Source organism: Sinohyriopsis cumingii, chromosome 14, assembly GCF_028554795.1.
Source record: "Sinohyriopsis cumingii isolate HCF-2022 chromosome 14, ASM2855479v2, whole genome shotgun sequence".
NCBI classification, from domain to species: Eukaryota; Metazoa; Mollusca; class Bivalvia; order Unionida; family Unionidae; genus Sinohyriopsis; species Sinohyriopsis cumingii.
The window spans coordinates 39,140,599-39,167,269 of NC_142974.1; the positions used below are offsets into that span (position 1 = coordinate 39,140,599).

The following is a 26,671-nucleotide window of genomic DNA, read 5'->3' on the forward strand; positions in this document are numbered from 1 at the left end:
TAAATGACAAAAGACTGTTATAGTAGCCCATATTTTCCGAATACAGTTACAAAAGTACCTAAATGACAAAAGATAGCTACAGTAGTCCATATTTTCCGAATACAGATACAACATTACCTAACTGACAAAAGACAGAGTTATTCATCTATGGCTGAATACAGTTACAATATTACCTCTCTGACAAGTAAGTAAAAGTAGTCCATCTCTGGCCAGATACAGTTACAACAGTGCTTAAATGACAATAAATAGTTACAGTAGTCCATCACTGACCGGACACAGCTACAATACTATGTATCATAAACGTATACATTTAGAATAGTACCTCTCTGACAAGTGATAGTTACAGTAGTCACTCTCTTTCTAAATGTAGTTACAGTATTCTCGGGAAAATATAGTTTCACTAGTTTCTTTCTGGACAAATACAGTGCAATAGTGCTTATCTGTGTAGAAAGTTGTTGTTTTTGCTGTGGAGTATAACGCCATTTGTTCAGCACACAATAGGCTATACATGGCAGCCAGTATTAATGGTGGAGAAAGAATCCCGGAAAGAACCACCGACCCTTGAGAAGCTACTGGTAAGCTTTCTCACATACCCACATTGGCCGAATCCGCGACTCGAACCCACGCAGACAGAGGTGAGATGGCAGTGATTCGTAACGGAGAGCGCTTTAGACCACTCGGCCACTCGGGGCCCCCTGTGTAGAAAGATAGTAAAGTAGCACATATCTGGACAAAGCATGTTACCGCAGTCCATCTCTGGACAAAAGATTCAACATCAGTCACTGTCAGCTATATTTGAGGAATTAGTAGGGCATTCATTAGACGATTATGTCGAACTGAAGTTTCAAAATAAATATATGCTACTTCACGTCATTGCCATAACTCAAATCCAAAGCGCGTATTTCTCGTGAGGGAACAACGTGACGCGATATAAACAAAACATGCTTTACTTAACTAAACATGTACACTCATTTCTCAGTGTTGTTTTAATTGTTCTTACCATTAAGCCTTGGGAGTGAAATCTGTAAATGCAATTAATGTTGTTTATCGTTTATGGTCGTCTTATTAATATTTTCGAATCCACAGGTTTATCCTCACTTTTGAGCGGAGAGAGAAATTTTGTTATACCCTATGTTCGCCCAGCTGTCCGTACGGACATATTGTCCTAAAACGTTTGGTGGAAACCTGTTTTAAAGTGTGTGTGTGTGTGTGTGTGTGTGTGATTAGGATTTCTGACGTAGAGTTAACAATTTTTCAGTCATATTTCTACGATGTCAGCAGTGTGGCAGTTTATAGTAATGTCTAGCACTGCGGCATCATGTTGCAGACATGTAATATGATGTCCCATCTAGTCACATTATCCATACACCAGGCCGACCAGTCCTAACACTAACCTATTAATGCTGATCGTCTATCGAGGCAGCTGTCAGTACCATTTTGGTAAGTCTTTGCTATGACTCGGCCGGGGTTCGAATCCACGACCTCCTGCTTCCGAGGCGGACGCTCTAACCACTAGGCCACCGGAGCGGTCCCTGTTTCAGAGGTTAGGCTAATAGTAGCAATGAATAAAAGGATCATATAGCTTCTCATGGGGTGCATGATCAAATGTCAGGGGCCAACATAAAAAAGTTCATTGTTTCGAATTTGTATCTTGTTTATTTTAAACCAATTTTCGATCTTTACTTTTAGTAGGAAAAAGGGTTCTATGGTTCCTGATAAAGGGATACAGAACAAGAGGGAGGGGGACGAGGATGTAAAATATATACGGGAATTGCTATTGCGAGTCAAAGAAGTAGGTCTGGTTAGATTTGTCACTAAATATCTCACCTAGGTTTCTATAAATAAACACTTACGGTTGTAACTGCACGTATTGTTGATGCTATCACCCCACTTGTACAAGCCGGCAACAAAATGCGGAAGTGCCATAATCAGTGAGCCCGCACCAAATGATACTGCAGACAGAGATACCCATCGCGCTTTGTGACGGCGAGAACCATAAAAACTTGTCAGAACGCCGATAATGGCCGCAGCAAAGTCATATGCGCTGGAGATCGTTCCTACCCTGGAACTTGGCAGCTGAAACCGACGTTCTAGTGTCGACGTATTGACGTTGTTTATACCGTTTAGGACAAAACCTGCAAATATGTTAGTATCATCAATAATTTGATTTGTTTTTTTATGAGGTTGTTTGATTTGAAGGACTCTTTTAAAACATTATTGATTACTGCCAGAAAAAAATGTCGTCTACAAGGTATACGTGATAATTATGACAATTATGATGGTAACTTATTGGTAGCAATGGGAAAATATATTACTAAACACCCTGGGACGATATGCGGACAGGGTTTATCAGATTACGCTGGAGAGATATATGGACAAAGGGAATTGAACATGGGAAATATTTGGCATGTATACCGACAAGGGAAAAGGAAGACGTATAGGGGCAATACTAATTCAAGAGGTGATGTTACGTCACGGTATGGGAGATTGGTAACAATGTTGTACGTGGCTGACCTCAATCGTACCATGCAACGGAAAAAAACATAAAAAGCTTGGCAGGGTGGGACTGCTGGGACAAAGACACATATAACGCTAACAACACATATATGGCAAAGAGAAAATATATATTTTTGTGGCATATGAATGGCTCTGGAAAGGGCCAGTGGATTTCTTCTTCTTTTTTGTCTTCTATTCTCTTCTTTTTTTCAAACCAAGTTCCTAATTTCTCTCTTATATTCTTTGTTTTTTTTTTATATCTTCTTATATCTTTTTCCTCCTCTTCTTTTTTGTGGATATTTGCTTTCTCTTTTTCCATTTTCTAACTCCAGGCTCGCATCCTAATTCTTTCTTCTGTCCTCTCATTGTCTTCCTTTACATCTTACAGATCTCTCAATCTTTCCTTTGTCTTCTTCACACTGTTAGTCTTCATTTTAGCCCCGTGGATGGTATAACCACCATATTCCAGTTTCACAGTGGCGTCGCTGGGGGGGGGGGGGTGCGGTGCGGGGGGGGGGGTGCGGACGGCACCGGGTGACACCATCTCAGAGGGGTGACACCAAAATGAAAAATTGCAAATTTTACAGAGCACACACTCCTCGGTCTAGTCGGATTTCATAAGCGGATAACCGATCATAGTTAAATACATGACTAGCAGGCACAGCAGTGGCGTCAGAAGGGGGATGCGGGGGTGGGGGGTGCGGACTACACCGGGTGATACCATCAGAGGGGGTGACACCAAAATGACATTACTAAGGATTCTGTATGGTCTGTTACGGAAGGAGGACCATGGGGGTGACGCCATGAGCTACCGCTCTGGGTGACACCAACCCGAGTGACGCCACTGCAGTTTAAGCATCAACTCCTCCACCATCCCCAGATCGTCTATAGCCTCTTGCAATATCTTCATGACGTCATTATGATTACTTGCAATCTTTGTAGATTATTCTGTGTAGATCGACACTAGTCCTTACTTACTAACTGTTTAATGCATGTATGATTTCATCCTTGGGAAATGAATTAATGTCACAACTCTGGGGCATTTCTGCACTCAAAGGGTTCTGCTGATTTAGCTGGCAGGCGTTGGTAATAATTGTCCCATACAACCTATAATGTATGCTTTTAGGAGTGGGAATAGACCCAACACACACTTTTGGTTAAAGTTCGTATCAACTGTAATGAGAAAAGGAGTGGGAATAGACCCAACACACTCTCATGTATGGATATATAATTAGTCCGTTTAAGGGTATGTGAGACGTTGACCATTTATGCGTGCACTGTGCGCTGATAATTGTGGTGTCTGTCAAGGCAAGGGAGATAAGAGGTCAGGTCGGTGCAAAGTCACATGATGGTGCCAAGAGATTCCAAGGTTCATGGCCTAAATGTTGTCAAATTTTGACCGAATTTTGAATACAATAACCTTTGTGCTGAGATCGTTAGAGAAGATAAAGTAGTTTCATAGATGAGAGCTTTGTCGTATTCTTGCTCTACGTTTGCCACCTTGTATGACTGACCCCGATGGTCCTGGGGTTACGACCACCGTATACGTGACTAAATGAGGGAACTGATACTAACTTCAGACATTTAAGTTGGATAATTTAGTTGCCGCATTGTGCTGCTGGGCCTGAAGGTCTCAGTTGTTTAGAGTACCTTTTATAAGTTAATTGTGGGGTCTATTTCTCTATGTTTTGTGTCACCTCCTGCGGCAGGACCTATTGATCTTGGGCGTTTTGACCATTTTGTGTGTACTTACTTTGTGTCCTTCTTATGCTGAAATTTTAACCCATGCCTAGTTGTAACCGCGGGCTATAGATGGTGGTAGGATGGGAAACTATGCTGGGATAGATGACGTAGTGGGGTGGCAGAATAACATATACAGAATTTGTACTAGCTTGATGTTTGTGTTTGTTAAATGCGGTCATTGTGGGGGCAATCATAGTAGAAAATGCTATAAAACATCCGCCAAATGTGCAAACGGCCGATGACCCCATATACCCAGGTCAACGGAATGACCACACATGATTAAAAATTTCCAAATAATCAAAACAATGAACGCCAAAACAGCTGCTCTACTATGTTGCCCAAAAATTAGTTAACACACCAGAAAACAACATTCTCAGACTAAAGTCATGTGCAAATAAAATCCTAATCCCTGACCCAACCCCAGTGATAAAACCAATATCACTCTGAACAAACAAAATAAAACAATGAGCAACCCTCATAAGGAAAATCCTTAAATCAATTTAAACACTACTAAAAACCTGGAACAACCAAATAATCCACCCAAATCAACAATGATGAATCAAACCCGACTAACAATGACACTGTAGTAACAATAACATTACAACTAATAGAAGAACTAGTGTCATACATTTTCAACCTCACTACCGAAACATCTCAAACCACAGAGACGCTCCTGGAAAAAGTAAAGAAGATTAATAATAAAAAACATAATTGAAAAATATATGCTATTAAAAGACTGATCAAAACCATATCTTTATAAATGAACCGACAATAGCATGAATGACATAACCAAAAACTATTACCAATATAAATAACACAATCAAACGTACTGTAATCAATGGCAATATAACTGTGGAGAATTAGAACCAACATCCCATAATTAAAATAAAGAAGTCAATGAACTAGTCCAAAAACCTGACTTCGTATGTGTCCAACAAACCCATCTCACTGAAAACCCCAAACACCTACATAGGCTGCCAAATAACTCCTATGGGATTTTTAAAAATCGTAATAACGGGAAACGGGGAGGGAGGCTCGCAATCTTTGCGACAAACACTCTACCGATCATTACTACGATAACAATACCAACAATATAGTGTAGTAGCGAGCCCTTTGAACTCAAGTCAATAATAGTTAATAAGGGATCATACAATATTGAAACAATCAACTTTCGTGAGGTAATGCAAACACTATAAGCCTAATCACTTACCAACGAATTACCCAGCATAACAAAGAAAATATAATAATCTGCGGCTAATATAATGAACACAGTGTAATATAGAGGTAGTTGGAGAGACGAAAGAGGTAGGTTGGTTGAAGCTTGGACTGATCAAACCAACCTTATCATCATCAACGACTAGTCCCAAACAAGACTGAACCCAGTGGAAGGATCGCTCTCTGCCAATGACCTCACCAGATATACTCGCCAACACTGGATCACCAGTCGACACATAGAAGTCCGATTTAACCCCATCATTAAACATCCTAAATGAAAGTATGATACAGCTGACAGGGAAAATATCAGACATATTTTAAAAAAGAACACAACAAACTAAGAAAGTAGCGACATTAATAGGTTGTTGATAAAATAATCACTACCATACAAGAGGCAGCCACTAGTAGTATACCTAAGTTAAGTGGGACCCACATTAAGCAAACAGTTCCATGGTGTAATCAAACATTTAAACTGACGGACGCTTGACTTTATATGTCAAACACGGACGTGAAGAAAAACATCACTCACTTCACATATTATCTGCTATCCACACAAAAGTGCGTGAACTCATACATACCCCATAATGTATATTCACATATGGAAAGAATTAAACCAAATCACAAATATACTATCAACACGTGGGAAGTAGGAAAACCCCATAAAATCTACTCTCCCACAAATGTACGCGAACTCATACAAACCCCAATATCTACTATCCACACAAATCTACGCAAACGCATACAAACCCTAAAATCTACTATCCACAAACGATCAAAGGAAAGAAATCACAAAATATACTATCCACAGACGAGAAGAAGACAAATCATTAATATTATATCCACAAACCCCAAAATACTATCCACACACGGGACGAAGACAACACAATCACAAATATACCATCAATACACTTTAAGGAGAAAAAAAAATAGTATATACTATCCACAAACCCAAAATATACTAGCCACACACGGGAAGAAGATAAACAATTATAAATATACTATCCACACATGGGAAAAAGAAAACCCTATTATGTACTATCAGTAAACCCCAAATATATTATCCACACACGGGAAGAAGAGAAACCAGACGCAAATATACTATCCACACAAGCGTACGCGAACGCATACAAACACATACTATACTGTTCACACAAAATTACACGAAGGCATACAAACATAATATATGCTATTCACAAAACTTACGCATATTCATACACGTACACACACACACACACACACACACACAATCACATCAGCAAAGGTGTGAGGGATTATAATCACACTTCTCCACATATAAACCAATTGGATACTTGAATAGTCACTTTTCTAGAGATCTGTTTAGTCCTAAGAAGGGTTGTTTTTGTCGAACTCCAAATGCACCATTCTTAATGCTGGCACCACAAAATACAACCGTGGCTCCAGTCATAGTCCTACTTGACTGTAGCTGCTGGGAGTGAGGAGGCATCTTTAGCGGTCTAATCATTCCAAACTTCAGTTTGCGGGACCATAAAGGCTCTCTCCCTTACAATCCTTTTTACTGCATTGGATGATTACTTGTGGGGGACTTTGCTGTCTTTCCAGCTCCTCCTCCCAGTTTACCATCTGGGGGAGCATGGCTGTTGTTAGTAATTGATGTGGTAGTTGCTGTGGCTGACGAGGTTGTGTTGGTGCTACTATAACCTGTAAATGTGTCTTCACCTCATGTTTCACCATGCACAAAGGCTCAGCATGAAGTGAGCCAGGTTTGTATCCTTCTTCTCTTCTTTTTTGTCTCTCCTCCTCCTCTTCTATCCTAGCACTTTCTGGTATGGCCTCCATAGCAAGCTCATACAAACTGCGCCTGACATAATCCAGGTGCATTTGGATATCTAAGAATTTTGCAGTTCCGTTACTCATTCTTTATCGTTTACAAATCAACGACGGGCAGCCATACTGACTGACTTAATGACTTAATTTGAATTAATGTGGTTTTCGCACATAAGTAAATGTACCACTGTTTTATATCTACTCAGCAGGTTTTTTAATTGTTCCTAGTGAAATGAATTGGAGCCACATCCCCCAGGCATTCATCTGCTCAAGGAGCATCATTTAATTAAAGCCTTCACGTCGTGGTACTAATCAAAGTCCCAAACTACTTTAATGTAGGTCTTGCATGAGAGCGAATAGACCCTGCACACACCCACGTTTCAGGTATGTATCCACTGAACATTGTATAGTGTATATGAGTGGAAACAGACCCAGCACACACATAATTTTGTTAGACTGTTACTTCATTTCCAGTAGATGTTTAGCCTGCACTGCACGCTACTGGGTTTTGACGTCCGTACCAGGCCAGGGAGGAAAGGATGGGCAGGCTGTATTCCGGTTCACAGGTCGGTGCTCCTAGATTCCAGCATTTAAGGCCTTATTTTGGCCGTCTTCTACAATTTGGAAAACAAATATGTGCTGTTTTGTTAATGGTTTTAGTTTAGGATGGACAGGTGTATCTTTCGTGAGTCTTGCTATATTACTAGGTTTGTCACCTGTGTAGCTGGTTCTGATGGTCCTGGGTTTTAGACCACCTTATATGTTGTATACAATTTGGCATGGTACGTTTGATTGCCGCCGTGTGCTTATTTGCATGACTGTCTATTTTGTTCAGGCCACTGTATTTGAACGAACTTTGGGTCTTCATTTCTTATTAATGTCTGTTTGATTGTCTCCTTGTGCGGTTGTGCCTGATGGTCTTGGTAATTTGGACCACCTTATGAGTTCTAATTTTGGGTCTGTTTATGTCGAATTAAAGGCCCTTATCTAAATTATAACTGTCATCTTCAGGCTGTATTGTGTAGTTAGATTGGAGATGTTATAACATTAGTATCCATAAAGGTTATTAGATAGGTGATGATAAGGGTTGAAGGTGGTAGAATAGGGAGGGAAAAGGTAATATTAATTAATTTTTTTTTACGAATACAATAAATATCCCCCTCTTTTAGGTGTATTCGGGGAGTTCTAAGCATTACGACAGATGTCTTTGCTGACGAATCAGGTGCCGTTGCACGTTTCAAAGACATACATCATATATTTTGTTCTAGTAAGTTAATTAGGTAATATGGGAAGGTGAAATTATTTAATAATGTTTGTATTTATTTTTACTGGTCCCTTATTTATTTATTTAGTTAATTTGGGTAGGTGGATTTATTATTAAATGTACCTTTTTCTGTTTAATAATCTATCCTAATTTCTAGGTGGTGTTAGGTTTGGTACATATTGAATGATTAGTTTAATAGCTTATACAAAGAGGTGGAACAATGTGATATTAAGATTTGAGATTTATTTTTATTTCCTTCACGTCCGCGCTTCAGAAATACAGATTATAAGAAGAAAGCTAATTTTGCTGAGTAATCAGGTCCCGCTGATATTGTTGTTCATTAGGGTTTTTAAAATACATAAAATCTTATATTGGTAGCTTCAAGGGTTGTTTTCCAGTTAATCCTTTGAGTTCATCTAGTTATGCAGACGGTAGAGTGCCTGTAGAGATAATTAGTGCTTTTTGTTGGATCGTATTTTGCTTTTCAGGTGTTGTTGTGGAGCCGAGTTATATAAGTGATTTCCATAACCCAGTTTTCATTTTATTAGTGCTCTATATAGTGGTAATAGTGTTTCCTAGTTGGATCTCAAAGGTGGTCTCTTTACGGTTTTTCAGTATGTTTAAATCTTTGTTACAGCTATTTACCAATTTGTTTATGTTTTGCCCCCAGTTAAGATGTTTGTCTTAGTACATACTCAGGAATAGTACTACTTTGACAAATTTTATAGTATCATTTCGGATGGTACGTTTAGGGTATTTGAGTTTGATCATACGTGTAGGTGAAAAAATGTACTGCAATAGTTTATTCATTGGATAATTTGAACCCCCACTTTTCAGCCCATCTCCCTGTATTATCGAAGATATGTTGGATTTCGCTGTTTACTTGGTGAATAGCGGCGATTTCTGACGTACATAGTCATCTGCGAATTGTGACATATCTATTTTGCTTGAAGATAAGTTTTGTTCCAGGTAGTTTATCATAATGTTAAAAAGTGTGGGGCGTAGTACGATCCATTGTTGTGTACCATTATATACGGAACATATTTTGGAGCAAGTATCCCCAATTATAGTTATTAATTTCCAGTCAGTTAATAAATGTTTAATAAAGTTGTATATACTTTATAGGCTATTTGATCTTCTCCTGTGAATGTTTCATTTTATTATCCTAGTACCATTACCTATTCGTATAGTGTTTTGTCGCTGTTTAAGTTGGATGATTTTGGTCCTAGGTTTTTAAATAGATGTTTAAGTTTTCTATCCATTTGTCCATTTGTAGTGGAAGTATTGTGGTGTGGTTTTGATTGCTACTCATTTTAGTGCAATGGTCGGCTAGTTAATCTGCTTTTTCTTTATTTGTGTTGGAACCTGCATGTTTGGGGGATGTTTACTGTTGTTTCCTAATTTATATAATTTTATCCCACACTTGTTTTGTGCTTGATCTAATATTGAGCTTAGAGCAGAAGTTTTGCCAAGATATTTCCATTACCTGTTGCATTTGTTGTTTTAGAGTTTTTGTCTTTTTCTTTCTAATATTTAAAATCTACAGCGTTTCCTTTGTGTATGAATTTGTAAGTGCATTACGTTGTTCTTTGTGATCTATATTACATTGATTATTCTACGAGGGTACTGTTCGTTTTCTTTATGTCCCATTATGTTTTGGTATACTAGTTGCTGTTGCTGCCTGAATTGCGTTAGTAATGTTTTCATTGTGATTTATGTTATCATTTTCTAAGCTAACGTTTGTTATTTTTCTGATAGTATTTTCCTGAACGATTCCCAAGAAGCGCTATCTATTTCCATCTGGCATTTTATTTAAAAACCTGAGTTAAACTGCACCTATATCTGCAGAGTGATGATTGGGAAGTGGTGGCTGTCTAGTGGAATGTCTTTGTTCCACTATTTAGTCAATTGTCTTTGCTAATTTAGGCGAGCACATGGTGAGGTCGAAGGCAGAGATTGATCCATCCTCCGCGCTAAGAAGTCTTTTGGTTTGCCCCGTCATTACAAATGGTCAAGTCAGGTTCGGTAGCCCGTGCCTCAAACAAACAGCCTCTTTTGTCCATCCTACTACCCATCCACCCCAGCTCATTGTGTGTATTGTCTCCTCAGAGACAATGCCGTCTTCTATTTGGTGTTGGGTAATTTGTCTGTAAGATGTTAGGTTTAAGGCGTTATTGTTTCCTCCCGGTTCGTACATGCTGGATTCTACTCCCTACCGTTTGGGTTATTAGAGACTGTTGTTCGAAACGCTCCTTACGACCTGGTGTATGTGTTTTATTCACTGGGATTATTTTGGGTAAGGTTTGTATAATAAAATTGCGAGGCTCCCTACCTGCTGCCTACTAGTACGATGTTCAAAATAGACTGGATGGTATCATGAGCTTTTGGGTAGTTGACTAGTCTTTTCAGTGATTTTGCTTTCCTGAATGCGAATTAAATCTGACTTTGGAACTCGATTATTAAGTTTGAATTTATGTTCATTGATGTGATACCCGTACAGTCACATTGCCATGATGTTAAATTGTTTCTAGCGACATCCATAGAGTTATGTGGTCTTTTATAAATGATTTAATGAGTTTAAAGGGAGACAATTAGAAAAGTTTCCTAATATCTGTTTTATTTCTTCCAGTATGTGTACTATGTTTTGCTTGTTTGGGAGTAAGCTGTCTACAAGTATTGTCATACTTTCTTGTTATACTGGCTCTACTGGAGTTACTGCTGTACTCTCATAGTCTGTGTTTTGGTTAGCCTTTGTTGTTGGCAAGGAGAGATTTCGTTTACCATTCTCATTAGTTATTGGTGTGTTAATGTTTACTTGAGGTTTGTCTATGTTTACTTTGTTTGCTATTTGTCTTAGTTAAGTGGAATTAGTATTTGTGTTTACATTACCTTCAAGGTGGAGGTTTGGATTTTTATTTGGTATTTTATTTGCTGCAGTAATTCCTTTATTGTTACTTTTGAGGTTATTTCTGTTTTTGTTTGTTGGGTGAATCACTTTTTAAAATCGTAATAGGGCTTTTGTTTACTGTTGAATAGTTAGATTGTTTGTATTCGTTAACTGTACAAGACATTTGGGAGATCTTGGTGGCTGCTACCTTCGGCGGTTGGTATATTTCGGGGTATTATTGATACAAGGTCCCTGTGTTGCCCCCCCCCCCCACAATTGTTCGCAATGTATGTTGAAACATAATTTGGTTGGATAATGTCCACAGTGTCGACAGTTATCGCCAAAGCGGGATTTATTGAGATATGGGTCCAGGCGGTGAAATGTCCCGTATGGGCCTAATCTAACCATTATTGATAAGGGAGTTACGGATTAAATAACCGCTGTCCTGGTCTCTTGCCCTTTGCAGTTGTTTACTCTGTAAGCTCTGTTCATGGTTGCCCCATGTTCTTTTAGCTTTCTGGTCAGGGTTTGATTGTCCATCCATTTATTAGGGCCTTTTAGTTTTAATATTGATTTAAATTTTGTTTTCCTAAATTGTTGAGTACTATGTGTTCATTTTTGCTTTTATTGTTATTGTTTGGTGTAGCTTTGTTTTGAGCTAGCCAGACTGAGGAAATCTTTCGCTTTATACTTTTGAAGCGCCGATGTGAAGGAAACCATATAATGCAACAAACCTTAATAGACCAATATTATCATAAAAAAATGGAAAGCGCGGACCTAAAAGAAACACTCACTCACTTTTTACTTACAAATGCAAACTACAAATGCAAACAAATACTGATTATTTTTGACAATCTTCGGAGACTAAGTGTTTATAGACAAACAAACATAAAACAACACAAAAAATGAAGTGCTTCTATGCACACTTTTTAAAACTTGCTAACATACAATTAGGAATTGAACAGTATGCCTTTCTTTGGAGTATTGGGGTAGCCCTGAAAAGAGCTGTTTTTCTGGACGAAGAGTTATGGCAATCTTGTATCGTCTAAGATTGCATTTATGTCTTCCCCACAGGATAGCGTCTGCTTCTTCGGAAAGAGAGGAGAACTCTTTTGTGTCTACACGACAGTCGACCAAACCTCTGGTTCCTGTTGTTGCTGCTGCTGTTGATGATGCCTCTGCTCTCTAGCTTTGTTATCTCTGCTTCTGAAATCTGTACTTCTCCGTTCATTCTTCTTTCCTCTTCTTGATTTCCTATTTGGAGTGCTCTTCTATCAGTCATTCACGTTCAACATTTTGACATTCTCTTTCTTTTCAGGTTTTGGTATTAGGCTTTGCCTGACAAGATGTAAATTGACGTAAGCTTCCTTTCAGCTTGGCTAGTCTTGAGCACATCTTTATAGGAGGATGAGTCAACAATGGATGGTCAGACTGGAGACAGCATGGCTTTATATGGTTTAAGCGCGGACGCGATACAAACATCCCTACGATTGTTTGGATTGATAGGAACGCTATGAGAGTTGATTTTAGGCTGAGGGATAGAATGGCGTCAAAAAGCATGTATACTGATAAAAGCTGAAAACAATCGAGAGATACAAATATTTGCAAAACACAACATTTTTATTCAAACAACTAACAACTAGCAAATAACCATAAATCAATATTTCAAACAAATAAACTATTTCTGCAATGTTGACAATGTTGTGTAGTGAAGTGAGATTTCCACGAATGGAAGTCATTGGTCCATTGGTGTTCACTACATTTCCTACCTAAAGACAAAATATAGCCACAATGGTTACAAAACCATTGACCTACTTTGTCATCGTTTCCAGAAGAGTGACGATAAAAAAAAGTCACTAAATGTTCAAAAGAATATATAAGACGATATTGATGAAAACAATAAACACAGTATTGTCCACAGTCCATAGAGTATGTGCCTTGTACTTTCACATTATTGAATCGTGTCGACGGGAAATTTCTTCTCATAAAGTTGATGATATCATCTCCTAAAGGTGGCAACCCTCACTAATCGTAATACTACACACAGCTAATCCGGGGAAAGTAAACGGCTTCTCAGTGGGTACGTTGGAGATGAATGTCGTCCGTCTTGATGAATACACTTCATGGTCGTGAGGTTTCCGATGACGCAGTTGATCTTCAGCACTCATGACAGGATTCCAAGAAGCAGTGTACAAACTGTGGATCGTACTGTAATAACTTCCCAGGTATCCATTTTTGTGAGTGCTTTTTCTGTGTTTTCACAGTTAATAAGTCATCAATTTATTCCCAACACTTTGATTGCAAATCTGACAAGTAACCTTTTCTTGGCTTCGTCTTCGGACTCCTATCCTTCGATGTGATGGATCTCAAGAGCAATGGGTGACTACTCAAGTCTGTATACCACTAATGCAACACGTGTGCTTCTGAGATATGATTCCAACCGTCCTCCACATTCTCGTCAAATATTTTTTCTTAGCTAATCATTAGACATATATCGTGTTGAAATTTACTGGGATGGTCGTTTTGACATCCATAGCACTCTTTCTTGCTCATCTCTTTAGTGTTTGCCAGTTGTTAGGCAAAACAGTAAACTAAATGTTGTTCTTGTTCTAGCCATCTGGAGTTATTCACTATGACAATTTTGCCTTTGTCTTGGGATTCCAAGATATCCTTCCATTCCATTTCAAAAGATTCTCCACTATTCAAAGAAGGATTACAATCTTACATACCTTCTAATAGTCTAGACTGACTTCTCTCTATCTGTTGATTTCTATGTTACTGTCGAATTCGGCGACAAAGATGACATTCACCGTGTTGTTTACTGGTATAGGCTTTGCAAACAGAAGATCCACACGAATTTTGCCGGATTTTATAGGGTGGAAATGTCCCTCGTCGCTGCCTTGTTCTGGAGTGAAGTTAAATGCCCACAAGGTGTAACCGTCTGTTTAATAGTCGCACTTAATGTCGCGACTGCAGTTGGTTCCTATCTGTCGCCAGGCTTTGTACAGGGACACGTACGATCTCATGTACTTATTCTTCTCGTCACTAAAGTCAGGTTTAAAAGGCCTGGTATACAAGGTTTTGAGATCTCGAGTGTCTTTGATCTTGTATGCATTATAGTGATGAAACTCATAAGGATTTTCCTCGAAGAATTCGTTGATGGATGAATTTGTGACGATACCAATGACCAAATATCTGGGTTACTGTCTTTGGAACAGATGATTATCGATCGATGATTGATATTCAGCTTCAGTGGTAAACGTTTTTACTTGCACGAATTGTATGGGATACTTGGTCGTCATTCTGCTGAATGTGTGTCAGATGTCGTTTCTTACTTTATGTATTACTTCCGCGAATCGTACGTAGAGGCTTCTTGAATAACTGTTTCGTAATAGGCAAACTCAGCTATCAAATGGAAAGCGGCACTGCTACCATACAGTCTCAGGTGGATATCCACGCAGTTCAGCAAATACTTGCAACCACATGTCTTACTGCAAAACCGTCCACCAGTTCTAAACCTTTGTCATGTTCTTTCATTTTGTTTCGTCGTCTTTTTGTCTTGTCCTTGCTGTGGCGTTAGAGACGAAGAAATGCCTGACTCGGTAGCGTCCGGGAAATTTATAGGAGTTTCTCGTCGACAAAAAATATCTTTACCCGTTTGAAGCAAAACATTTGTGTATATTCTCGAGAAAGTTTCTTTTTGGTTATCTCTAATGATGATGACATTTTGAGGAAGTTTTCTGCCATGCGTCAATGTGGCATATTTTACGTCCTGCAATCTTCGTGTCACGATCTGATTCTTAACCGGGCCACCGAATGAAGGATTGATTACAGCATATCTCCTAAATCATGTCTCTGCACACTGGATACATAACGTAAATACTCGTTAGAGAATCATTTTCGAAAACGGAGTCTAATAGTGACTTTCCGTTTCAAAAATAGAATATTTTGTCCCAGATCTCCTTTTATAGCAATGTTGACAGTGTCAAAATGCAACGTATTGACAGGTAAATAGTGAGGATATACACATTTGTGGTGAACGTGATTGGTGTTCCCACCTTCCTTGTCATTGGTGGTGGCATATTCCACTCTGAAAGGAATGACACGTAGTAACGGTACGGAGGTGTGTCCCACCACGTTGTGCTTCATCAAATCGGAATACACAAAGATCAAACAGTTCTACAGGGGATGCAAAAGCTCTGTAAAAGTACATATTACTGTTGATCTTAGGGCTCATATAATGTGCTTTCATCTGTGAATGTTCACCCAAACATTAAATGTGATGGACAACCTGTCGGTTTCCTGAAATTTCATCAGCAGGAGACAAGGCACTTACACATTTTTGGCTCTGTTTAGGGCTTTGCTAAACTTTTTGTCTAACCTGGCAGCAACTGTGTCTACCCAAGGTCCACAGCTAAAGAAAGCCTGCCGGAATGCTCAACATATGGATGCTGAATGACGAACCGCTGATAACTTTGTGTCACCTGAAACTCCGATTTTCCTGATATCTTCATGAAACTGGACGCGAGAAATTTCGACCTGGAAAGTGTTTTCAGTTTCAGTGATTTTATTGATTTGAATAGGGTAAATCATTTCCACTAAAGTCCGTACCAATGGGATTCGTGTTCTAAATGGATGGCTTGAAGTATTGTTGGGAAATACCTCCATGGAACTCTCACTGGATAATGTTAAGTAAAAGTGTTTTTTTTGTTGCTGTCCGTGAGGTCACTTCAAGTGAAACGAGTGTCTAAAAGAGTTTTTTATGCTTGTTTTAGGGGTGGTGAGTGGCGATTGGCACAAGACTCGCGTTGTTTCCATTCGAGGAGTATTTCAGGTAAGGATTGGGAAGACGGTAACTGATGCTCTGTACAATGGTCCACAATTGTTTGTCTCTTTGTTGCAAACTCCTATTGGTATCGATGACACAATACATCAAAAAAGATATGGCAGAAAAGACGATTTGCGTTTAAAGCACACATTCCCACGTCCACATGTGTTGCTTTTGCAGATTTTGCATAGATGAACTCAGGGAAGGAACGGTCACTGCAGTGGTAGCGGTTGAAACTGTATTGAAGGGCATAATGGTCACTTCTTTTTTTATAGTCGATGACTTTCAACGCGTCGATCCAAGAATCAAAACTGGGTGGATATCCTTTCCAACGTACTTTGACACGTCGTTTTCCTTTTCTGGTTCTTCGTTCGAGAATGCTTTACATGTCTTCGTTTTGTGGTTACGCGATGAAATCTGGGCTAGCGAAACGGTCCTTTCAACACTTCCACGTTTTAATCATCCAATTTGTAAACGGTAGGATGACAGCCACGCACGCGTTCATTGACATTAAACGATTAAGTGGTCCAGTTGGGTAAGTAAACCTTGTTGGAAGCACGTTTTATTTGCCTATGCGCACCCAAATCCCCTACTTCCAACACTCCAATTTACTTGTCGACGTACAAAACAGGCGTTTCAAAATAGTCACTTCGTTGTTGGAAGTCACTTATTGGGGCCGGGGGCACGTCCGATGCATCTATGGTAAGATTGGTTTTACGCTTGGACCAGGTGTGGTAAGATTTGAGAGTGTGTTGATGTGCATAATATTTCAAAGTGCGTTGCGAACGTTCCATGATGCTTTAATTGGTTTCGGAATTCACGTTAATGAAAAAATGAATGTCACGTTTTTTTTCATTTCCTTTAAAATGCTTTGTTCAGAATTCGGTACCTTTGTCGGTTTGCCATCAAACAGGGTGACGACCGCTTTCTTTCAACACCAGTTTGATGGCTCGCACTAACTCACTACTCGATTTGGAAGTCAATGACATAACTAATAAAATCTGGAAAATACGTCGATAACTCAAAATAAATATTTGTAGCCACGATTGCATCTGGTCAAATGCGGGAGATAGGCTTAATCGGATTGCCATTGATGATCGATGCCCTCCACTGGAGTGCAATTAATTTTTAAAAAGGTTCATCAAATGGGCATGTGCAAAGTGTACGTAGTTTGTTTATGTAACCGCCGCTGTACTTGAGGTATACGGATATCTTTGGCAGCACGATACAATTGATGTAGATGCAACTACTTCGTAACCTGCAGTATGGGCTGGATTATAGTAAATGCTGGCTAACACCCTCTCTAAGTCTTAAAAATTCATCGATTCTTCGCTGATACTACTTCAGATGGGGCTAGATGGTGGTTTTTAAACGGTTTTCTTGTCTGGGGAGCAACGGGTGTAGAAGTCGAGGATAGTGGTGGCGGTGTTTGTGGAAAGGTAATGCGATGGATTTGGTATACTTTTTCTTTTTCACTTCTGATCTCCGTTCATTGTTTCACTTATGCCGAAGGAGAAGTGTAGATCATCTTCTAGTTCTTCCCCTTGAGGAGTGGGGGTGGGGTCAACAAAGACGCTGAAAACTTACTAGGCATGGTAGCCGTTGAAGGTGCTTAAAAGATTTCTCGTGCCTCTTCATCCAATGACATCCTTGATGCTGCGTCTGTGTTGATCACTGGGGGTGTTGTGGTGATGGTGATGGACGTTTCATCAGGGTCTTAACATTTTTTAAAGTTGGTAGACCTGTTTCGTCGAAAGCTTTCTGTTGAAAGAGTTGCAGTCTTTCACCGTACTGTTGCGAATTTTCCATTTCGGACAAATCGCTGCGATCCAGCAACGATTGTGATTTGTTTTGAAACTGGGACATCTTGGTCTAATGAGGATTGGGTGATAAATGCGGGGTCCGTTCTTCTTTCCAATAATGCTATTGTGTGTATGGCACAACATTCAGTTTTCATCCATCCATCAGCTTGTAATGATTACATCTTAAATGTTTGGACCCAAGAGGTCCCTTTTATCGTCTTGGTCTTTTCTTGTCTTAGTCCCACGAGTCCTCCGAGCATTGTTCCCGATATTCCTTTCAGCAATGGTCCTAACAACATGGGCGAAATACCTCCGCGTTGCACGAACATCTTACACTTTTGACGAATGGGCATTTTCTTTTTGACTATTTGACGAAGAACGTGTCGAGGTTTGGCTAAAGATTTTTTCTGATGTGGAGGCATATGTTTCGTACATTTCACGACATTCAGGAAACACTCAAACACAGTTTATACGACGTCTTTAGACTAACTGTGAACTAGTTGTTTTCCCATGGGTGGAGGGGCTTAGGATACAACGGTAAACACGTCCTAATGTTTGCGCAAACGAAGAGGAAGTTATTTCATGTTCTTTCCTTTTGCGCTGGAATAGAGATGACTTCTGAGGGGTGAAAACTTTGAGTGTTCAGGAGCACAAAAACACTAATTCCCATTTTTCGCCTCAGGTCTCTTTTTTACTGTAAAGTGTCTTCATTAATTGCATTTACGTTATATCAACTTACGCGTCACTGAGGGGTTCGCAAATGACCAAATTAGGACAGTTCTAGCTTGGACAAATCCACTATACTCTGTAACATGCCCGATCTCTCTTGGACTTTGATTTTTGGGGAAGGCACTTTATCAGCAGCTGCCACTGCAGCTCAAGAGGAAAAGAGTGTCACCACTGGATGATAATGTTTTGGAGATGCGGGTTTCCATTGCGTCATCAAATGAAGATGTACGGATGGCAAATTGGGTTTGGCTGGCATCAGCATCAACGGAGAGGTGGAAGAACCTTACGCCACTGGATACGCGTTCACCGTCTCTGCAGGTCGTGGTTTGCGAATGTATGGTTACGTCCTGGTTGAAGTGCTTCTCTTGCGAGTATAAGCTTTTTATGGGGCTTTCCTTTCTCGTTTTGTATTGGCTTTACCTTTACTGGGGCTGTGACCTGGTCTTGACACCACTGCTCTTTTTCTTTTGGGTCCGTTGGCTTTTGGGGTGTCGTTTTCTTGGGGAGTATTTTTGGGGCATTGTGATCCGATTTAAAGGGGGAGCAAATGATGATACCTCTTAGAGAACAGTTAGCTCCAGATTTTAAGATGATTTGCTTCTTGGTTTGAGTGTTGATGCGAGGATCTGCCAGTTGTTTCTCTCAAAAAAGCGTTTAGTATGATGTAGAATGTGAATATGTCTTTCAGTAACTGACGTGCTGTCACCGTAAACCAACGTAAGCCTTCTTTGAGACTGTTTTCTAAGATACAAGCACCTTTTTCGCAATTGATGCCGTACAAGGCACGAATCAATTGGACTGAAAGATGAGACCTAAGGGACGTTATGTTGATGCTCTGTGAGACAGACCCAACGTGTCCTAGGTTTTTTATGGACTTTTCGTTAAGTCGACGATGGGGACATGTGCGCGACAGGACTCTCTTCCTGGCACCAGTGGTGAAACTAGATGGGAACGAAATCACAAATAATCGGGAGTGAGAGGTTTTCAATCCAAGAGTTAAATAGGCGTGTGGAGGGTTAGTGCCATAGTGGTACGCATAGATCAGCCAAGACGTTCCTATTTCTTTGGATAATACTTGCACTTGTGACTTATCTCTAGGGCTCTTAAACAATACCGGGTAATGAGCATTGAGATTGATGGTGCGATGGGCTTTACTCTGTTCAAACAAATTATGAGTGACGTAAATGACCCTGGCATTACGATGATGCTGTTTGCGCGTAATTCACAGTTTAATTTCTTCTTCGTCTTCTCCTAACGTGTCGTCGAAGATGACCAGATGGGTTTGACTTGGGTCAGACACGATCTCGTCGTCTTCGCCAGGACTGCCTTCCAAAAAACGCAATTAAATCGCATTGACTTTCTCGCAAGAGGCTGTACGTCGATTGCCACTCTTTGTATTACCACACCACCCGTTGAGGTGGACGATCGAACACATGATATTTATGTTCGATCAAACGTTTGACAAATTCAGTTTTGCCTGAAGCGCTAGCTCCGGCAATTAAGATGTGAAACGGATGGCGAATAGACAAGGCTTCCCAACTGGAACAATCTAAGTGTTTGTCGATGACTTTGAAAGTGGAAGAAGAGGGAGCAGAGACAGTAGAGGTAACCTTAATGTAGGGGTTGGCACTTTTCACACGAAAACAGACAAGACAAGTGTTTTTGTACTTTTGTCAGGAAACGTTTATTGATTTTTTAAATGGAACAACATGAAAGACAAACATACATAAAAGCCAAATGGTTAACTACACCGATAAAAAAAAACATTACGACGATCAAAGTGGAATATAAACAGGTCATTGTACAAAAAAGGGTTTTGGTTACAAAGGTGTCATAGGGAAAGCATATATTGTTCGTAATGTCTCTACATTGGGTACAGTCAAACTGGGGTCCTACCGGAATGGTCTTTCGTGAATGCCCATGAGAGTCATATCCTGAATGGAGTGGTTGTCGTCGCAGACGGGTCCTTTTTCTTCTTTCACTGTCACTAATACATGTTTAAAATGTTTCTTTTCACTGGACTTTTGAGTGTCACAACTCTTGGGCATAATTCGCCACTTCTCTGGTCCAACCCCTAATTTTTGCAGTCACGTACATATGTCAAGTATGTCACAAGCTACACTCATCATCGTACACATCTTCAGTACCTAAACGTTGACGAATCTTTTTTTCCCATAGAGTTTGAGATGTATCCAAATGAAAACTCAAAGCGTTTAACAGACTGATTCTCTGCTAGACATTTAAAGGGACCACGTTCATATTTTTTGTTGGTAGTAGGTACTGTTTGTAAAGAGTCCACAAGGAATCGGCTGGTAAACGAAATCGTAGAAAGGAAGTCACTAAGACACACCACTCATCGACCCCAATTCATGGGACACAGTTCTCTTAATGAATGTTGGTAATTCTCCACCATTTGAATAATCGTGTTGATTTCCTTCCACGAAATTTGTTCTATTACCACTGATAAAGGTCGTGGCATGGTAGCAATTTTTATACCCTCTTTGGCATGAGATAGTAAGCGTACATTTTTTAACCGCATCGCTTTTATGTTAGTTCCGTACCAAAATTGTTTAGTCACTAAGCCACAGCCAAAACGGCGTACAGACGTTTCCACTGAACCATGATTTCTTGTGTAAATATAATGGTAATCCTCTAACTCGTTCGTTGGAATTCCATGTATTAGGATCACCTTGTACGTTTAATAAGTGGCATCCAAAACATTATTATTTTCACGCAATTCAATGGCTGTCCAAAAGAACGCTTTGAAATGAATCAGTGCTTTTATACCTTTCCGGTACCAGTGGTTCCAAAACCGGTGACGTAACGAATGCAAGTGTTCTTTGCGTTAAACTTGTATTTTGTCCAACTCTCGGTAAATGAGTTCTCTGAAATCTACAGGCAAACCACGAATATTCTCTTGCAAAGTATCCATCCAGTAATTACTGAAGTCGTCCCACTAAATGTAGCTAGTGGCTATTCGGAGACAATTGAGCACGTTCCATGCAAAAGGAATCTTTCTGCTCCCACTGGTGAAATGACAAACCGTAACTGAAGCCCTTGATTTAATCCCCTTTGCTCAGGTAGATTAATCCGGCTCTGGCTAATTATATAGGGGTAGGTCATAGCAGATATTTAGGCAATTTTCCTTGGACTGTTTAGAATCGACTTTCAGAGTTGCAGTATTCAGGAAAAACGCACACGGAACGTGTATTCATCTTATACAGACTCATTTTGATGAGGGTACGATGAAATCAGCAGGAGTTTGGTTAGGGTTGCATGACATCCGTTGGGTGGTAGCTGCATGGTTTCACGTGAAGGATGACATTGATAACGAAAACCATTAAAGTGATAGGTGCTCTGTAACGAGTGGCATCGCTTTCACATCCGTCAGATTTGTCATGCACAACATCACTTTCCATGGTAGGTGTAGCTGTAGTAGTAGTAATAGCAAAGTTGCCTTGAAGCTTTGCTGAAGTAATAGAAAAGGTCCCGTGATATGATACTCAGTCGCTCAGTTCACATCGTACGGCATCGCTCCCAACGCAAGCACAGCATCGCACTCCAGTTGAGAATCACCGAACTTGAATGATGTCTGTCTAAAAGTGTCCATCTTTCTCGTTTGGTCTTGGTATATACAATGAACTATCGGTCTTGGACATTGTCCCTTTTTATATGCTGACTAATATCGATGTGTCCGTACGTCAAAGAGAAGTGGTTATGAAGTCGCAATCTCTTCTGGTACACGACTTGATACACTTTTTAAAAAGGCCGACTGACAATTTGGTGTGTGGATATACGTACTATCTCGTACGGTTCGTAGTTGGTTACTTTAAAGTTTCCATCCTGTCCAGACTGCAAAGCTTCTTTCAGTACGCAAAAATTCAGCACTCCACTTGTAGGATAATTGATAGTCAATCCTTTCAGTTTATACTCCATGTGCGGTGTCATATATGCCGCAATGATGCCATTTCAAAACTTTTCCGCTCCTACAATGTCCAGGTCTACCTCGTTATTGACCAGATTCAAGTCTTCACGAACGACTTCCAAGTGTTTAACGTATTTCGTTTTGTTGTGAATCATCTGGACGTAAATGGAAGGTTCTCTCCAATACGCAATCTTGGTCAAACATGGGCGTTGTGCCATTTTGTCCCACAAACAATTCAACAACACTTTGGCAAACGATCGACTTCCTTCGTTTTTCTCCACGTGGTATAAAGTGATGACCGTCCTGCTCCCAATATCTCTCTTTGAATTTATTTTGGTATTCGGGAGTGGGGAACCAGGAAAGATAGTCGCTGACTTCATGTTTCAGTTTCAAAAAGGCATTAACGTATTCAACAAAAATGCCTTTCTGAGTTTGGTCACCCTTGTGGTAGTGTTCTGTCTTGCGAAAGATGTAAATTTCGTAAACTTCTAACGAATGGTATTCCAGGTCCAGAGCTTTAACTAATTTCACGCTTGCCTACGTTTTCGTCAAGTCGCGTTCTTCCTGGGTGTGCAGACAAGGCTGGTCTTGGTTGCATGTTTCGGAACAAGTACGGCACAAAGTAAACATCAGTTTTCCTTGGCAATGGTGAGAGGAAACGGGATGGTACAAGGCCGTTAGAGGCAAGACGTTGCATTTGATCAATTCTTTGTATAGTCGAATGTTGTCAAGGTCTATGTGTTCCATCAGCAATTGTGGGTGCCCTGCGGAAATGACGATATTTACACACGTAAGGATACACCGAATACAAGTCCAAGTACTTGATTTCTTCTCATTACTCCTTGTCGGCGTGGTAAAACAAACATGTGGCATTCGTCTGTCCTTCGTATAAACTGTCCCTCGGGTTAAGTGGGTCCACTGACTTGTAACTTTCCACGATGCGTTTATACTCGGGATCGGTATTCAAACGCCGATGCTATTCGTGTTCCCACATTTTCACCACTTTATATCATTGCTGTTCTAATTTCAAGTGCCGTCTTCCATGGTCTATTGTAAAAACTAATTTTAGTGTCACTTTGAGGTAGCATATGAGACGCCGTAAAAGTCCCAGGCATCCACCGAATACGTTCCGATGGACTGTTTGCCTCCTCCGATTCGGGCATGTTGAATTGTTGAATGCATTTGTTTTCATTGTCGCACAAGTAATGTAGCCTGTATAAGGCTTTGACCGACTAATGACGTTTGAATAAGTTCGTCGTTTGAGGGCTTATGATAGTAAGTGTGTTTTCGGGCATGAATCGAAGGCGGTACACTATGGAACACGCTTAAGCATTGGTGCAGTCTTCTTTCGAAGGATTGATCCCTCCGTGTTCCATTAACAGTTTTCAAACTTTTCCACAGCAACGCCTTAAAGTGACGACACAACTTTAACATTTCTTCCTGAAAGTCGAAAGGGTCAGATGCGTGAGTGTGGTACCCACCATAGAAAGCTTCTCGTTGTTCGGTACACATTTTGTCGGGGTCGTAGTAGTGATCCTCAGACAAAGGGGTAGAACGGTGAGCCGATTGGCCTCGGTCTTTTACAAAGTGTGGAAAATAACCTTTGGCCATTTCTGTCATTCCAAACGATTCAGACATTCGACTTTAAGGCATAGACAAGTAACTCATCGAATCTTGAAATTGTGCTTGCATCGACGTGAGCTAAGATCCTTTCCGTATAGTGTCCACAAGTGTCATAAGCTGCGAAATTGTGAGCCATCACCGTGACATGGCGATGACAATCTCCGTAACTTTCGGTGTCCTCTTTTCTCCACGTCTCGTGAATGGGGTATAGGATCTTTTGCGCAAAATCGACATGTTAGGTCCCCGAAATATTGTTTCACGTCGTATTGGAATCGTGCTACATTGAGGAAAATGACTAAAAATACGCTCTTGGATGCACTTCTAGCTCGTTTGAAGAGCAACACGGAAATTAGGAATGTGAACGCCGGTCTCATGCATGCATTCAAAATCGAAAATTATCAAATCGCCTTTCTTCTTGCAATCTTCTTCGTCTTGATGTTTGGAATGGTATTTTTTAAGATGGTGTTTGTGTTCAATGTCCACGATCTGGTGACAAATGTGATATCGCTTCTTTCCTGAACTTACGTGTGCCTTTGCACTGTTGGTACGTATGCCTTGTGCACAAGCAGAGCACAATCTCAGGAGTAAACAAGATCTTTTTTGCAGTGAACCTTGCGTCTTTAGATGTTGTTGGTAACAGGCAGGTCTGACAAACGTGCAGTGAAAAGCAGGGCAATGCACTCATGCTTGTCCTTCATCAAGACAATGTTTAGCGTTTTAGCACGGTTCGATGTTTTAATAGTTTTCCAGGCTCTTTTTGATTATGCCGTGTCGTTCTCGTCGGCATACGTTCGTCCCACCACACTGGCACGGGCTAAACAGATCTGGTTTTGAGGGGTATTCATTTGAACAAGGCTACGCTTGATGCTACGAATGTCGTCCACCAAAAACACTTTTCTTGCGTTGTCCGGTCCATTTGGGAAGAGAAACGTGGGTCATGCACAGTGTCGTTTTTACATCGGCGATGTGAAACTTGTCGTTGAATTCTTGCACGTGTTGAATCTTGTCGATGACTTTGGAAGGCATCAGTTCAGCTGGTCTGCTAAACGCAATTCAAACGGGGGCTTCAGACTGGACTGTCGTGATGAATGAAGGGTCTCAAATGATCGTCTTCTTTGGGTTCACGTTGTCCTTTCAATGTGGCAAATAAAGAATTTCACACATCAGTGATGAACCCTTTTGATTTCCCTATCGGTACGTCGGATTTGAAATCTTTAAGCTTCATCGTATACGTATAGGCTATCGTTCTAAGTGTTCTACAGAAGCACTTTTCCGTCTCTCGAATGTGGTAGCACTTTTGAGGAGTTAATGGTGGACTTTGGTTGGGTGCAAAGTCTCTAGGTCTGGATTCGGGTTCACTTATGTCATCTTCAAATCACTGGCATGAATTTGAGCAAAGACTTCAACAACTGTGCGAGGCGATAAATCACATTTCTAACTATTACTTTCTCCTCCTTTCTTCACGTAATGATTCGATCGTTTCATCATGGTTGCAATAAGTCAAATAACTACATTCTAAACGCCACTGAACCCTTTCTCCAAGTTAAAGCAGTGCCTTCCTATATAAAGGATCACTTTCTTTCTTCCTAGTATTCATTTCCCTCTCAAACGACCAGAATGATGGAAGAGCCCATTTACATTGAACTTCTAATCAGAGCTTTGCGAGGTGCCATATGAATGTTTTCTTCAGACAAGCTGACGGACTACTCCCTCCTTTCGCGATAAAATCAAGATACTTGCTGCATCTGTAAGACGTATGGGCATTGAGCTACAGAGTGTCCATACCGTCAGACGGGCAAGACAGGTGTCAGAAGAGATACCTAATATCATTGTCAAGATAAAGGACATTGGTCTTCAGAATGCTGTAAAAACCAACAGGAGCAAGAGGAAGACAGGGGATCAGTATGGGAAGAAGGGATACCCTCCCAAAATAAATAAACCCAGAAACGTCCAGAAAAGATATAAAAAAAGAGAAGAAAAGAAAACGAGGAGAAAGTGAGGAATAAGAAGACGAAGAACCCGTGAAAGTGAACATATTAAAAAACAGAGTGAGTGAACAAAACACACAGAAGAAGTCTATGAACTGTTATGTAAATTTGATTTAATTTATATTTGATTTAATTTTTATGTTTGATTTGATTTGATTTTGTTTGTAGGTTTTGGAATCTTTTTATTTTCTTTACTTGTCAATGTAATGTAATTTTGTTTGCTAATTTCGAGAAAATTTAGTTTTTTTTTACTTAGTACCTGGCCTTGATTGAGGGTCAAGTAAATAACATTCTATTGGAGTAAAATGATTGGTTCTTATCAAGGATATACAGGGGCTCCGTGACTTTCAGATGTAAACATGATC

At 40.1% G+C, this 26,671-nt stretch overlaps 1 protein-coding gene across 1 annotated transcript in view; it reads right to left on the reverse strand.

Annotated features, from left to right (window-relative positions):
• LOC149783610 (solute carrier organic anion transporter family member 4C1-like) overlaps positions 1-26,671 on the reverse strand; it is a 69,337-nt gene that overhangs the window by 37,865 nt on the left and 4,801 nt on the right. Inside the window, exon 2 of the mRNA XM_089931859.1 lies at positions 1,854-2,135. Within this exon, the coding sequence (XP_089787985.1) occupies positions 1,854-2,135 (282 nt within the window). The remainder of the gene's footprint in view (positions 1-1,853; positions 2,136-26,671) is intronic.